At 43.2% G+C, this 16,750-nt stretch overlaps 1 protein-coding gene across 1 annotated transcript in view; it reads right to left on the bottom strand.

Moving 5' to 3' along the window:
* The window catches only part of LOC108411580 (ubiquinol-cytochrome-c reductase complex assembly factor 1), a 46,565-nt gene extending 33,034 nt beyond the window's left edge, over positions 1 to 13,531 (bottom strand). Inside the window, exons 1-5 of the mRNA XM_017683211.2 lie at positions 13,295 to 13,531; positions 10,988 to 11,095; positions 6,922 to 7,029; positions 4,236 to 4,308; positions 3,545 to 3,602 (exon numbers count right to left, since the gene is read on the bottom strand). Coding sequence (XP_017538700.1) covers positions 3,545 to 3,602; positions 4,236 to 4,308; positions 6,922 to 7,029; positions 10,988 to 11,095; positions 13,295 to 13,372 — 425 coding nt within the window. The 5' untranslated portion in view covers positions 13,373 to 13,531. The remainder of the gene's footprint in view (positions 1 to 3,544; positions 3,603 to 4,235; positions 4,309 to 6,921; positions 7,030 to 10,987; positions 11,096 to 13,294) is intronic.
* Positions 13,532 to 16,750: the final 3,219 nt, after the last annotated feature.

Below are 16,750 nucleotides of genomic sequence, written 5' to 3'. Positions count from 1 at the left end.
GTGTTTTTGCCCGATCCACACACTCGGCAGGAGTTTTCTGAGGGGATTTTTCGGCCGTGCTAACTTGCATTAAATCCAAGTGCCAACGAAAGGCCAGTTAATGAGAGCATCAGTGCGGTGAGACTACGTTGAGCTCCGCATTTACAGGCCACTGGAAAGGTTTAGAAGTTTCACACTCAGTTTGTTCCCACCATAATAAGTCTACATCCCCTTTCACATTTAGCCCAGAATTTCCAGGGGTTGTTCCAAGACATGCTAGTTACAAGGTCACGACTGGGATGCGAAACTATGAAGTTTTGGGTTTTCATGTCTCCCATAGAATCGACTTAGCATTTGAAACCAAAAGAGTAGTGCCTATACTTTACCACAGCCTTAACGGGGGGGATAATGAATTAAAGAAGTGAGTGCCAGGCGCAGGGAGGTGTGCAGTGTGTGCTGTGGGCGAGTTTGACTAAATACAGACTGAGCTTTTCCATTCGGTGTCACTCTGCACAGTGTTAGTCATAGAAACAGCGCGCACACACACGCACACGCACACGCACACACACACACACACACACACACACACACACACACACACGTGCGCGCTGGCACTCAGTCACAATCATTAATCATTTGCCTCCTTCTGATGACATCACACATTCCGTGAAGGTCTCTTTTCATAAACAAGGCCAAAAGCAGTCACCTGTGCATTAACATTACGCATGCAAATGGCAGCGAGGATGATGAAAGGCGAGAAAGAGGAATGAAACGCCGTGATGACTGAGAGCAGCGACAAACCGCAGAATAATTTAACAGATTTGTCATTTCTGAGCATTTTAAAAGCTGCAGACTCTAAAAGGGTTCTGCTGTTAATTCATAAAAGGAACATTAACGCAAGCACAGCAGGTTTGAGGTGTCCAACAATAAAGCAGTAATGGATCCATAGTAACTGCGATAACAGTAGGATTAATAAAATACAGCCCGCCCCAGAAGCGCTGGCTGTGCTCGTGGAAAATAAACAGAAACAACGAGTGTGTTTACATGCACTCAGCAATCCGATCATTATCGGATTTCTGGAGTTCTCTGATTATTTAGATGGTCAAGTATACGGCGCATTCTGATTTCTCAGACCGAAGTAAGGTCTAGAAATTTCTGATTAGGAAATCTGAGGAAGAGAGCTGGATTTTGGCTCAGTAAGCAGATTTCTCAGTTCACGAGAACTCTTACTCTGATTTCTTTCGGATTTCTCAGTCTGGGCATGTGTGAAAACAGACGGCGGTACCGGAAATAAGCGAGCAACGTCACTCCAAAAGTGACTGCTGCTGCCAGGTTACTGACTAGCACTAAGGAAAGAGACCACATCGCTCCAGTGCTCGCTTCTCTACATTGGCTACCTGTCCAGCACAGAATACAGTTTAAAGTGCTGTTATTTGTTCTTAAGGCACTAAATAAGCTTGCCCCCTCTTATATTACAGACCTGCTAACACCCTCAACCTGTCAACGTTCTCTTAGATCATCTTCTCTGAACTTGCTGACTGTTCCCAGGACTCGGCTGAAACTTAAAGGTGATCGTGCATTTGCGGTTTATGCTCCGAGACTTTGGAACAGTCTTCCGCCCGATATTCGCCAAGCCACTTCTATCTCTGTGTTTAAAGCAGGTCTAAAAACACACTTTTACAAACTTGCATTTGAATAGCAGGAGACTGTAGTGATGTGAGGTGCTGCTAGGTTTCTTTCTCGATTTCTTCTAAGTTCTTTTTACTCTTGTTACTTTCACTACATATTTTATTTGTTTTATTGTTTTAACCCAGTGTGTCCAGGGGATTGGTTTTACGTACAGCACTTCGGTCAACTCAGGTTGTGTGTAGAGTGCTTTATAAATAAATTCTTACTTACTTACTCCAAAAGTGCTTTGCTGCGTCTCACGGCAATGCTGCTCGCTTATTTCCAGTAGAAAGAAATCAAAGTCTGAAACCGCTACATGCTTGATGAAATAAAGGGTTTAAATATTCTTGGACGTGTATTTTTTCAGGTGAAGTGGAGCGATATTTTACTGAAGAAAAAAAAAAAAGCTGTGGCATGAAGTTTGAGTTTTCCGTTAGGTTTACTTCACGTCTTATTCAGTGAGTTTATAGGCCGATTACAGAAATCCGATTACAGTCTGACTGATGCAGACCTGGATTTTCCCCCATTACCTGATTACTCAAGAGTATATAAACAAAAGACAAAATCTGAAATGCACTCAGTGATGTGCAATTTGACATGAGTGACGCATCTAAATCACGCCTATATTTATTGTCTCAGGATGCTCAGGGGTCAAAAAGACAAAACAATGTACATAATAAAATTGAAAAAGTGTATTTTTATAACAGTTCCCTATATTTTGTGACTAAAATACAAAACAAAAACATATAAGCACATTAAAAATGTTATTAATACCCTAAAAAAGGCTACGTTCCACTACCAGGCAGAAGTGGCACTGATTTTTGCCCTGATGTGACTCCGATCTGGTGTTTTCAGGGCTGTGTGGACACAAATCTGATCTTTTCAAATCCGACCTGAGCCACTTTCATATGTGGTCCTAGATCGGATACGTATCCGATTCGTGGACATATGACCTTAATGTGATGCTCAGATTGGAATCCGTGTGCTTACTTTCCACTGCGCCTGCGCCATCATTCAGCATTACCATGGCAACAGCACCGAACAGACGTTAAAGCCTGTAAACGGTGGAAAAGCAGCTCATCTCACCTTTTTCTCCTCCGTCTGGCTCTAATAATGAAGCTGAGAGCTGATCAGAGTTAATGATCTTCTCAGCGAAGCTCGTTCTGCTCGTTAGTTTGTGCTGATGATGCAGTGATTCAGTCACGTGACGTCACTGAGTGGGAGGAGCTCATGAGGGTCAGTTCAGGAGTCGGTTTGTCACAATAATGACAGATTTGAACCACTGACCTAAACGAGTGTGAACCATCGAGTCAGAGATCGGATGCTTGTAATGTGAACACAGCTATAGGGAGCCAGAAGTGATCTTGCACTGATACACACATCTGGAGACAACCTGTTAAACATCTGGCGCTGGAAGAAGGTGAACCACATTCAATAATACAGTCTCTTAGCCCAGCAAACAGTGAGTACGTACATACTTCAATAGTCTCGAGAGAAAAAAAAAGTATGGGAACGGAAATCTGCATTACAGACATGTCCCGTACTCTCTTCTGAGGATCTGGTCTAATACTACTTTAACAGCATGTTTAATTCCCAGTTTTAGGGGTTGAAAATGGACATTATATAATCCAATGTAAGGTGTCATATGTGTCATGAGTTTGGATATTTGCATTGTTTATAGCTCAGGTGCACTATTTTATGAGAGCACATGCTGTTTTACAATCTTTTTCATTTTGAAATGAAATTTTCCTGAGCTAAACTATTCTGTGCAGCGCATCATTAGAGCCCTGCAGTTTAAGACATATTTTGCATAAACTGTTGAAAGTGGAATGAAATTAAAATAGTATCAAACCTAAAAACGTGTCTATCACTGCAGCCCTAGAGCCGAAACACTCACCAGACATGGAGCTGTGCCACCAAAAACCAGGAGTTGAGTGTGTCGGGGAGGGAGCACTCTGAGAAAGAGAGAGGAGAAAGTAAGTGAGGGTGTGTGGGGGGCGGGTGAGAGAGGGGAGAGAGGGGAGAAGAGAGAGAGAGGGAGGGAGAGAGAGCAACAGGAACAAAACATTAAACCAAACTAAACAGTTCCAAAACCTCTACTGGGTTTTACACCTGCTTTTTTCCCCCCCTTGGTAAAGAAAACAACATAATGCGGCAGTAAAGTGCCACATAAATCTTTCAGATGGCGATGAAAAGGTCCCTTTACGCTCATTTCAGCATTTCTGGTGAAGTGAGGGGTGCCTGGGTCCTTTTTTCAAAAACTCTAAATGAGCATGACTCAAGACTCATAAGGTCATAGTGCCATATTACTCCCCGGGACTAGAAAACTCTGTCTCTCTCTCTCGCGCTCTCTCTCTCTCGCGCTCTCTCTCTCGCTCTCTTTCTCTCTCTCTTTTTCGCTCGCTCGCTCGCTCTCTCGCTCGCTCTCTCGCTCGCTCTCTCGCTCGCTCTCTCGCTCGCTCTCTCGCTCGCTCTCTCTCGCTCGCTCTCTCTCGCTCGCTCTCTCTCTCTCGCTCTCTCTCTCTCTTTCAAAACTATAGCAAAACACATCAATAAACAAGTTTGAAAAACAGTAAAATAGGACTTACTTTCAAAAAATTCATCGTAGTTGATTCTCTCCACACAGCAAGTGTACATACGCAAAGCTGCTATCTTAATTTTCTGCAACAGAAGAACCATTTGAAAAGTGAATATACACTCGTGCTAATTCCCCCTAAACCATCCTGAATACTGGCTTTAGAGCCGCGCACTGATAACAAGCTGAGTGGTCTTCAGCTTGGAGGAAACAGCGTCCACGACTTCCAAAAAGAATGTCAAATGTTGATTCATCGGACCAGAGGACACTTTTCCACTTCCCCTCAGTCCATTTTAATGAGCTCAGGCCCAGAGAAGGTATTCAATTCAAAATGGGCATATATTTAAAAAAAAAAATCTTCTTCTTCTTTCGGCTGCTCCCTTCAGGGGTCGCCACATCTGCCTCCATCTTGCCCTATCCACTGCCTCCTCTACTTTCACACCAACCATCTCCATGTCCACCTTCACTACATCCATAAACCTTCTCTGAGGTCTACCTCTTCTCCTTCTACCTGGCAGCTCCATCTCCAACATTCTTTGCCCAATATCTCCACTATTCCTCCTCAACACATGTCCAAACCATCTCAACCTGGCCTCTCTGGCTTTATCTCCAAACTGCTCCACCTTCACCGTCCCTCTGATCTGCTCATTTCTAATCTTGTCCAGCCTTGTCACTCCCAACGAAAATCTCAGCATCTTCATCTCCACCACCTCCAGCTCAGCCTCCTGTCTTTTAGACCGAGCCACAGTCTCCAAACCGTACATCATAGCAGGGCGCACTACTGTCTTGTAAACCTTCCCTTTCACTCTTGCTGCTATCCTTCTGTCACACATCAGCCCTGACACCCGTCTCCACCCACTCCATCCTGCCTGCACCCTCTTCCTCACCTCTTTTCTACACTGTCCATTGCTCTGGATGGTTGACCCAAGATATTTGAAGTCATCCACCTTTACTACCTCTACTCCTTGCATCTTCACCTTTCCACCTGCCTCCCTCTCATTCACACACATGTATTCCGTCTTGCCTCTACTGACCTTCATTCCTCTCCTCTCCAGTGCAAACCTCCACCTCTCCAGATTCTCTTCCACCTGCTCTCTACTCTCACCACAGATTACAATGTCATCTGCAAACATCATGGTCCATGGGGCCTCCTGCCTGACCTCATCTGTTAACCTGTCGATCACCATTGCAAACAAGGAGGGGCTCAAAGCTGATCCCTGATGTAACCCCACCTTCACCTTGAAACCATTTTATATTTAAAAAAAATCATCATTTCATCACTTCCATCAGTTTCATTCATCATGTTGTCTTTACACTATCTTCTATTAAATATAGGGTCCAAACGATTTGCAGATCATTGCATTTTGATTTGATTTACATTTTGCACCAAGTCCCAACTTCTTTGGAAGTGGGGTTGCAGTCAGCAACAGAGGAAAGGCTAGTTTTGGCTTTTTTCAAACATCCAGAGCTGTACAACACTTGGCACCAAAGTAACAAAGCTAAGGCGAAAAATAGGCCAAAATTCTTCTTTTAAGCCAGTTTCAAAATTTTTATCACCTGTTTTGGCCTTTTGTTCTCTCAAATCTCTTTCTACCTCAGTCAAAGGCATCACTCTCTTAAAAAGCGCATCCGGCTCCGTTAAGCAGGAGACCAGACGTACTTCGCATTTCAAAAGGCATCTTTTAAAAAACACACAGCTGCAGGGTCTTACAAATATTTTAAATATTTTATTCTGCATTTCCTGGGATTTTAACCTCTTATTCTCCAGGGTATATTTTGGTTTTTCCATCTGAGTCTACATCGGCAAATCGTAAGGCATATTATTCAGTACCTGCATGAAATAAATGGACATTTTTATTTTTCATTTTGGTTTATTGTAAAAGTTCCCTCAGATTAACAGAACATGTTTTATGATCTCCACATATCACTATACTCTTACAATTTACTGCTGAAAGCCAAAAATCTCAGACGCTCTGTGTTGCTTTCTAAAAGTGATGTTTCCAGAGCAGATCACTGAAGAGACGCCGTCTGTTTATAGTTTAGAGCCCAGATTTGGGGAAAAACGGGTCGACTTTCAGTAGAAAAACAAAGTTCAGCTTCTTTTATTATAAGGGTTTAAAATGACATCACCGTCTATTAGACTGGAGAGAAGAGCTACAGCCTCACACGACGCCCAGCTTCTGAATGGAGCTTATGGAACATGAACGTTATGAAGAACAAGAGCGGTTTTGGAACCACCGGTGGTCTCAAGGAGTTGACGAGGTTAAGAAAAAAACAGTGTGTGGGTTTTAAATAAACCAGCTGTCCTAATAGATTTTCAGAGTTGGCTGGTGCGGCTCCGGATGCGAGCTGACAGGAGCAATTTCGTTTCACCTACAGCTTTTTCCAACATCAAGGCGACGACATAAGCCCCGCCCCACACTTCTTCCCATTGGTGAATACACAGAAACTTCAGAGTGCACTATGACAAACTTAAACAAACAACAGAGCACAATTTTCACAAAGCGTCATACGTCTGCTGCCCGTCAGCGCATCGTTTTCACTGAAATCAATGGCAAGAGGTGCCTTTGTTGACAGACACCATAATGTCCGCGTGAAAGCGGTTGGATTCTGAAACAATCAGTGCCGAAGCCGAATGACAGCATGCTGGAGGCTCTGTGACTAAGGGATAGCAGAGTGTAGGGGTGCCTTAAATTTACCCATTTGTTGTATTTGAGGGGCCCAGTGAAGCCCATGGCCTCGATGAGTTTGGTGAAAGCGCCCACCTCTTCCTCTGAAGCCTGGGGGGTCTGCTTTACAGTACATAGCTGTGGGAATAGGAGGAGAGAAGAGTGACGGAGCAGACATTAGTGCTAAATCTACACCTACAGACAAGGGCACAGTGAAGGCATGTAAACATAAACAAGACAGCAGTTATAATCAGTAACGAAAACTATTGTGAAAACTAGCAGTGAAAAATGTGCTTATTAATAATAATTACAGCACTGCAGAAAGAAACTTTCCAGTCACTTTTCTGTTTTTTGTTTGTGAAGGGCGGTCTAGACTATTTTGTCAAACCTTAAGTACCAAGAAAATGGCAATATCTGAGTAAACCTAGTCAGAGTCCACTGTCTGACAATAACTATTAGGGCTGTCAAATGTTACCAATAACTAACGCATTACCGAACTAAATTATTTGCACTTTTTTAATACTGTTAGATCATTTTCGGAATTTTCTCGTCAACCCATCTGCAGAAGTGCAGGCTGAAGCCCAGCTGCAGTGCGCTGTATGTTGCTCTGATAGAATCCATGATTGTAGCTCTCCTTTAAATACAGCTTTAACGTCTTTTAAAGCAAAACCTTCAGCATCTTCAGCGGACCGCTCCGGACAGATGCTTGCAGAGAAAAAATATGGATAAATCAACAAGCAGCAAACTAACAAAAGCAGCAGTTTGGTGGAGCTCCGGTTCCCCTCGAGATCCTCCACTGTAACAAGAACCCACAAGCTGTATGAGAGACTACAATCACGAGAAGCTACAATCACAGAGCTGAACCACTAACTGATTATATATATATATATATATATATATATATATATATATATATATATATATATATATATATATATATATATATATATATATATATATATATATATACACCTCGGGGTCACGGGGGGAGGGGGGTGCTGGAGCCTATCCCAGCAGTCATCAGACAGAAGGCAGGTTAAACCCTGGACAGGTCACCAGTCCATTGCAGGGCAGACAGACAGACAGACACTTAAGGGGAATGTAGCATGTCCATTTGGACTGACTGCATGTCTTTGGACTGTGGGAGGAAACCAGAGAACCCGGAGGAAACCCACACAGACACGGGGAGAACATGCAGACTCCACAATTTAGTAAGACGTAGGAATGAGATAATTAAGTCGTGGCAGATTGTGTGAGAACGAGATCATGCCTTACTAAGTCATGGCCATGCATTAGGATCTCGTTAATCATGCCTTATTAAGTCATGAGATAATTATCTTGTTCCAATGCCTTACTAAGTCGTGGCCACACATTATTTTTATTTATACAGGACATCAGTGGGGCTCTGTACTCATTAACAATATATGATGTACAACATATCCACTCAATGACTGTATATACGACATAAGCACTAATTGACTGATGTATAAGACATACACTCACTGTGTGTGTGTGATATATAACCTCATTGGCTGTATATGTGATATATATGATTTATGCACTCATGGGTTGGAACATGCAGACACCGCTCCTCTTGCTGGACATCAGAGACGAAAACTGGAAACCGCTTTTACTCTGTGACACTCTCTTTAGGACCTGCGTTGAATTATTGAAATAATTCATCAATAAGACATTCTGTTAAAGTTTATTTTGTCCACTCATTAATTATACCACAATGCTCTGCTTTTAAATGGAAAAAAGTAGGTGAAATGAGATCTAAGACACAATAGACTAAACGCAAATAACTACTTTATATCAGTTGAGAGCTCTAGCCATAACACTAAAGCCCAAAATGTATCTTTATTCTTTATTTAAAACAAACAAAACAACTTTAAATGGACTCAACAAAAAACAACAACAACAAAAACGTCAAACTATAATAACCCTGGTGCAAACTTATAAAACATCCAACTCTTGACCAAAGATTACTGTCAGACACAACACAGGAGAGGTAAACCGCCAGAGTCGTCCACCATATCAGGTCTCATTTGTCACAGCAACTGACCAGTAATTATGTGGGATTTGGCAGGTTGCGGTGAACAGACTGCCAAGTGACACAGACATGCAGAAAGCATCCCTGAGAAAGTCAGCGTGGCCATTACTCCTCAATTAAGGCCACATTAATGCGCCTGTTCCACAGAGAACAGCAACAAGCTGAGATTGAGAACCATCATTAAAACTTTCAGTTCAAAATTGCCTCGGATTTGTGAATAATAAGGGCGATTCCACTGAAAGGAATATAAAAATTTTCCTACCACAGGTAGTAAAATTATGCAAATTTACAACACAATTTCTAGTTTAATTATTCCTAATTTACTTACACTACAAGTTACTACACTGTATATAAAATATACTGTAAAAAGTAGTTTGTAAAGGGAAATTCCACCAATTCTTTTTTTTTTTTTTACAATTTCTGCATAATTCATGCAAATGCAAATTCATTCATATCGGTCTGAAGTGAAAAGATTCACTGAAGAAACGTTACAGTAGTGATGATGGCCCACGTCAACAACGCAAATATAGACGTTTTATTTAATATCCCAAACCACCAGTGAACTGTCTTCAGAGTTTTATATGGCATTTTAATGATGGAAAATAGTAAAAATCTGAAATATGAAGTTTTCTTTGGGGACTATTTTGTCTCACAATGGCCTACATGTATCCCTCCACCATTAATAGTTTTAAATCAAAACCTTCTCAAATCTATCATAAAACAGCGCCTCAGTCTCCAGGCAGTGAATTCATAACCATTTCATGGAGGAACTTTCCGTGAGGAGCTTTTAGAGGGGGATGTCTGGTTCCCATCACCACCACTGTGAACTTGGTAGGTTTCTCTATGATGAACCATTTAACATCAAACTAATCTGAATGATTTTGTTTACATCCCCAACATTGAGTTATATAGACATTTTGGGAAAATGGGTTCAGTTCTGCTTTAATCAAGAGGTCTTAAAAGACACTTCCGCCAACACGTAACCACTAATAGACCTGCAGAATTTTCTTCTGATGATGCATCTTGAAGGTGGAAGTAATCACTGAAAAAGTAGAACTGCTTTGGCCCCGCTCACTAATTCATGAACTCAGTCGAACCAATGAGGCTGCTGCACCACAGAATATCACAAAACATGACAAATAACTTATTAATTGCCCCTAATTTACTACAGATTTACTATAACTATATACTTCTTTAATAACTGTGGCATATGCCTGCCCCCGGGCCCCGACGGTGACAGCCGAGAGAGCTGGCAGAAAGGCGGGGCCTGAAGCACCCGCCTGAGGCACGAGAGTGGTGGCACTCACTCTTTGCACTAGTGCCTCTCACGTTTGGCACTAGCATCCTCGTCCTCCTCCTCCCGCTGCCACTCTCGTGCCTCGCATCCGTCCGGGGAGCTCAGGCTTTGCGCTCTGCCCCCCCACACTGGAGGCCCTCTCCCCGGCATCCTGCCCGAGGTTCGTCACCGCTGAGTGTTTGGGGCCCGGGGGGCTGGCGCGTGCCACAATAATAAATATCTGTGTTTCAACAACACCCCTGAAAAAATGACAACAAAAGTGTTTGTTCTTCTGAATCACTGTGACGCTGGGAAAAAAGGCTGCAGGGCCTCAAAAGATCCTCATAATTAATCAAGTTTTTAAACCCCACTCCACAGCAAACAGCACTAGAGAGGTGGTTGGTTAGTGTAGTGGGTAACACCTCTGCCTTCTATGCTGTAGACTGGGGTTCAATGCCCCACCTGGGTAAACACCCTACACCACACCAATAATAGTCCTTGGGCAAGACTCCTAACACCACCTTAACCTACCTGTGTAAAATGATCAAACGGTAAGTCAATCTGGATAAGAGCGTCTGCCAAATGCCATAAAGGTAAAATGTAAATGTAACTAATATTACGGTGTCGAGGAGTTGACGCCTCTGCTGATTATGTGGATGCAACACAGCAGGAGTGAGTGTGTCTTCATGGCTGAAGGCCCCACTTTCAGGCCCTAATCTCAAAACTCCTCAGTCAGAGCTGTTTGACACGAGAGGGATGGGACTCACCTGTCTTGTGCTATGAAGAGCTCGACTTTGCGTCCGAGCAGGAGTTTCTGCTCCTGTAACATGACAGGCCACCAAAGCCTTGGTGAGACAAGCTTCCTGCTCTGTAACCTGAAGGAGGAAAGACAAGAAAACATGATACGAAACTGTTACCTTCTTAGTTCTTGCCTCTGATCATATTAAGCACGACTCATCATAACAAATCATTTTAAAGACCATCACAACGTAATGATGCCTGTTCCACCTCCACAGTGTCTGACTGAAACAGTTCTTATAACTATTAAATGTAATGGTGCCAAAAAGGGTTCTTTAGAGGGCATGTCATATAAGAACTACTTAAAGTTCCTTAAAGCACTGGTTCTCAAACTGGTCCTCAAGGAACCCCAGAATGCACACAGGTATGTTCTAGGCTTTATGTGTTTTGATCCGGTCGGAGGAACAGTGTGGACCATTGCTGAGGACCACTTTGAGAACCACTGCCCTAAAGAACCATTAAAAATTATTTTTTTTTAAGAAACATTTATTATAAATGAGTTTTATTAGTGTGAAGACCCTTTTTATAGTTTAAAGAACCACCAAGTTGTATGTATATATGGTACTGATCTGATAACAGGTGTCTGTATTGGGTTGATATCTGTAGAAAGTGTTGGATGAGATCTGAGAGGGGGAATAAAAGAATGAACGTGACCAAATTGGCAACAAAACTATCGTAGAAACATCTGAGCAGTTTCAGCACGACAGCCTGATTTTAGACGTTCATCTTAAGTAAAGTTCTGATGTTGGGCGAGAGGGTCTGGCTCACAACTGACATTTCATCTCATCCCAAAGGTGTTCAGTGGGGTTGAGGTCAGGGCTCTGTGCAGGCCACTGGAGTTCCTCCACACCAAACAGATCAATGTCTTTATGGAGCTGATTGGCGATCAGTCATACTGGAACAGGAACTGTAAGAAATGTCTTTGTAGCACTAACATCACCCTTCACTGGAACTAAGAGGCCAAACCCTGAAAAACAGCTCCAGCTCATTATCCCTCCTCCACCAAACTTTACTGTTGGCACTATGCATCCCAGTAGGTAACGCTCCACCAAACCTAGATTCATACATCAGACTGAAGATAGGGAAGCGCGATTTGTTATTCCACAGAACACGTCTCCACTGCTCCAGAGCCCAGTGAAGGCACTTTACACCACTCCAGCCGACGCTTGGCATTAGTGATCTTAGGCTTGTGTGCAGCTACTCGGTCATGGAAACCATTTCATGAAGCTCTCTAAGTAGATCCTTTTTCTGACGTTGCTTCCAGAGGTAGTATGGAACTCTGTAGTGAGTGATGCGATGGAGGATATGTTTGTGTAGTCTTCCACCTTATAGTTGAGCTGTTGTTGCTCCTAGATGCTTGTGCTTTTGGCCACACGGTGCATCTATATACAGCTGCACAAAGTCCTTCACCACTGGGCGGTGAAGCAGCAGAACTGCGTTCTCTGGAGTGATGGAGCTCCATCTGGAGTGATCACCCAACATCAGCACCTGACCTCTCTAATGCTCTTGTGTCTGACTGCAATCAGATCCTCAAAGCAATGCCCAAACATCTAGTGTGAAGCATCCCCAGAAAAGCAGACGGCGTTACTGCAGTAAAGAGGGACAAACTCCCCCAGATTTACCACTATTTCACCATCAACAACCTTCTACATAAACTCAGGAGACTGGTGTGGGTTCTCTGGTGGTTCTGGATGGTAAATAAAATACATCCGTGCTGTAGTCATGGCAACGTCTGGTTCCACAGCACCACTGTAAAGACATCAGAGTCCGCAATCATAGCCAGTAATGGTATTCCGACGTCTGCGTTTTCCTGATGGGCTGATATAACAGTGGAAAGGACTCTAATGGTTTACCAGGTGTTCTGGGATTATTAAGCAGAGAGCAAAACCATCAGGTTTTAATGGGCAGTAGCTAATGTTATTTAATGGCATTACACAATCCACATTATATATACACTAGGTTACTAATAGACATTAGTACTAACTGAATAGAGGCCACTGAACAGGGAAAGGCACCAAATATGTCTATTTTTGAATATTTACTTTCTAAAATAAGCTCCAGCTGGCTAATGTTAGCTTCCAAGCCAAGTCCATGACTACAGTTATCCGCAGCTAAAGTCACAGAAAATGCGCTTATTTCGTGTTACCACCCTTTACGTGAAGACGAACGGCACACCAGGCTGAATTAATGAGTTTAACCACCAAATAAACGAGTAAATAAACGGAGCGGCTCTAATCTGAGCGGGGCTGTTAGCATTAGCACGTAGCTCTGTTTACCTTCCCCAGCGCGCTCCGGCCGCCCGGACAGGCGCTTATCGCGGCTCTGAAGGCGGACTGCAACGGGCGCCGATACATGGTTCCGCCACAAGTCACAATAACGGATTATTGCAGCTCCTCCAGCCGGAATCAGGGAGTTTTACTGCGGCTCCTCACAGCTTCTATAGCTAACTAGCTCTCCTCCTCCTCTCCAGCAATGTCAAAGAATCGGCTCCACCGCCTAACAGGTCCGGCTACAACACAGGCTGCGCTGTTCATTCCGCATAATAGTATGAGCAACTCCTTGTTTCTACACTCATTGTCCACTTTATCAGCTCCACTTACTGTATAGTTGGTCTTTGTAGTTCTACAGTTACAGACTGTAGTCCATCTGTTTCTCTGATACTCTGTTACCCTGTTCTTCAGTGGTCAGGACCCCCATGGACCCTCACAGAGCAGGTACTATTTGGGTGGTTGGATCACACACTGGAGTTTCTAAACACTGTGTCCACTCATTGTCCACTCTATTAGACACTCCAACCCTGTTGGTCCACTTTGAAGATGTAAAGTCAGAGATGATAGCTCATCTGCCGCTGCACAGTTTGTGTTGGTCATCCTCTAGTCCTTCATCAGTGGTCACAGGACGCTGCCCACAGGACGCTGTTGGCTGGGTATTTTTGGTTGGTGGACTGTTCTCAGTCCAGCAGCGACACTGAGGTGTTTAAAAACTCCAGCAGCACTGCTGTGTCTGATCCACTCACACCAGCACAACACACACTAACACACCACCACCACGTCAGTGTTACTGCAGTGCTGAGAATGACCCACCACCCAAACAGTACCTGCTCTGTGAGGGTCCATGGGGGTCCTGACCACTGAAGAACAGGGTAACAAAGTATCAGAGAAACAGATGGACTACAGTCTGTAACTGTAGAACTACAAAGTGCAGCTATTCAGTAAGTGGAGCTGATAAACTGGACAATGAGCGTAGAAAGAAGGAGGTGGTCAGAATGTTGTGCTTGATTGCTGTATGTAGCACATACTGGGTTAGTTATGCAGAGCCAAGGCCAAGGCCAGAACTGATACTTCTATGAAAATAAAAGAGGTCAAATCGGCCAAAATGACAAATGATAGGTCTAAGTCTAGTGAAAAGATTAATGGCAGATAAGTACCTGATTTCACAGCTCCCAGGCCATTGAGTAAACAAAGCCACGCATCGCTGCGTCCACAAATTGTTGAAAGGTATCCAAGCGCCGGGCAGGCTTCCTGCCGAACTGCATCCAAAAATCACATAATATGTAATGCCCTTGCCCTTATGCATGAAAGATTGAGAAAAATAATACATGTGCACCCCCCCCATGACCCCCCCAGCCTCTCACCCCTCGCCAGGGCACACATGCTGAAGTACCGAAAACACTCGGGTGCTTTGAAGTAGGGATGTTTTCACAGCAGGGAGTGGATGAGGTAATGTTTTAGTTGTCTGTACACAGCTTTCCAAAAGACTGTTTATGGTAGGCGAGAGGTTCTTCCTCGTAGTTGTGGAGTTTTAGCTTAATGTCACAGGTTCGTGCTTCAAGCACAGGAAGGAGAGTGTCACTGCTATTACCCATGAAATATTTGTCTAGCTTTCACTGCTGCCTCTTTATGTCTAGAGGAAACACTGAGGAAATGGGAGGGGTGCGGGACAGCTAGGTGGAATTATGGCCAGTTTTGAAGGGTCCACTTCTACGACTCCACAGAGGCCTACTGACAAGAAAGTGGGTTTGCGAAGGTTCTGAGGAGGTTACTGGACCACAGATGGGCCTACTGTACAAATACGGGTGTCGGATCAACCAAACTGACATATGAGGCTTAAGTCTAGTCAGGTGCATGATCACAGGTGATTTTGGGCCGTCTAGTTACAGCATATTACCTTCATATGTGAGGCCGAATTAAGACCCCCTGGGTGATACTCTACGTGCACCGGTGCCGGCCGTAGATAAACATATCTAGATGCCGCATTGTCTGTTGTGCTCTAGCTGAGGTGATACGTCTGCGCCTCCGCCATGTTGGAGAGGTCAACCAACGCTTGTCAACCAATTCACTTGTATTGAGAGACGAAGAGTCTAGACCAGTCCAGACCAGCAGGAAGGTATTTGGTCTGATCCTGATGCTAAAAACCGAGTTTAGAGAAACAGAATCAAACACATCAGCAAATCCATCAATGTGTGAATCACTTCTAATCTTAATCCACATAAAAATAAAAGAAACTCTTCAAAAGAAGAGCGGAGTTGACTTCCTATTCACTGTCACTGCCTGAAGCTACATTTAAGGTGGAATGGGAGCATTCAAACAAGAAACTGGGGAAAAAGAAGCCAACTAACAGGTTGGGCTAAGAAGGTGCTAATGTTAATCTATTAATAATCTACGGTAATCTATGAATATCTACACGGATTAAGGAACGCTATAATTTACCGCTACAAAGCTTTAACCATCACTGTAAATAAATAACTACATCAAGTTAACATCAAGTTAAGACCCCCTGAATAGACCTGCAGTGTTCAGAACTTTGTTGCAGCCTCTGTTGTTTTTAAAGTGCTTTACAAATAAATTTGAGTTGAGTTGAGTTGAATATTTAATAGCCTATTAAATAAAATAAGCTTAATATAAAACCAGAGGAAAAACAATCACATCAACAGGTTCCAATTACAATCCTATCCTGATTTCTGAGAGCAATATTCCTGAAATAGTGCCACTTTAGGACAGTATCTTTCTTAAACTGCTGCTCAGCAATGCTACTGAAGGCAGTCCAGCAGAGATGTTGACCTCACTTAAATGGTGGCGCCGTTGACGTGCCTGGCTTGACCCAACGCGGCATCTAAGTATGTATTTCTATGCTGCCGACATTCTGCCATTCAATGTTTTGCCATTATAACATTTTATTAAAGCCATATTGAGACCACAGATACTTTACATTTACTCAGGGAAATGGCAGTTAGTCTTTTAGATGCTACTGTTACTACAGCCAGCTTTACTAACTCAGTCTTTGCTTCACTGCCATTCACTGTTATTAATAACGACGAAGCTTTCACAAGAGTTGTGGTGCTTTATTTTCCGGCTGTTGTTGGCCACAGCTACGCCGTACGCAGGTAGAGTTTTCTTTTTTCTGACAGCTCGCTTTTAGCCCCACCCTCTGCAATAAGAGTCCTTTGCAAAAAGAACCCAGTGAATACATGCTAAAGAACACCCAGCCTGAAAGCAACATGTAAACATTTATTGCACACACTACTTTATGTTGAAAGCTTTATTTTGGTGAATCTATAGGAGCGCAGAGTAAAAATGAACTTGTCCTTGACATCTTTCAGCGCTCTCACTGTGATCATTCTATAGTATTGCAGCTCTCGGCTATGTGATGCTGCACAGACAATATAAATTCATGTATGATATTCTGTTTTTTTGCATATTGGTGAAGCTTATAGCATAAAAACCGGAAGCATG

Source organism: Pygocentrus nattereri, chromosome 26, assembly GCF_015220715.1.
Source record: "Pygocentrus nattereri isolate fPygNat1 chromosome 26, fPygNat1.pri, whole genome shotgun sequence".
Classification (NCBI taxonomy): domain Eukaryota; kingdom Metazoa; phylum Chordata; class Actinopteri; order Characiformes; family Serrasalmidae; genus Pygocentrus; species Pygocentrus nattereri.
The sequence above is the reverse complement of the archived record's forward strand: the minus strand, read 5'-3'. Positions and strand labels throughout refer to the sequence as shown.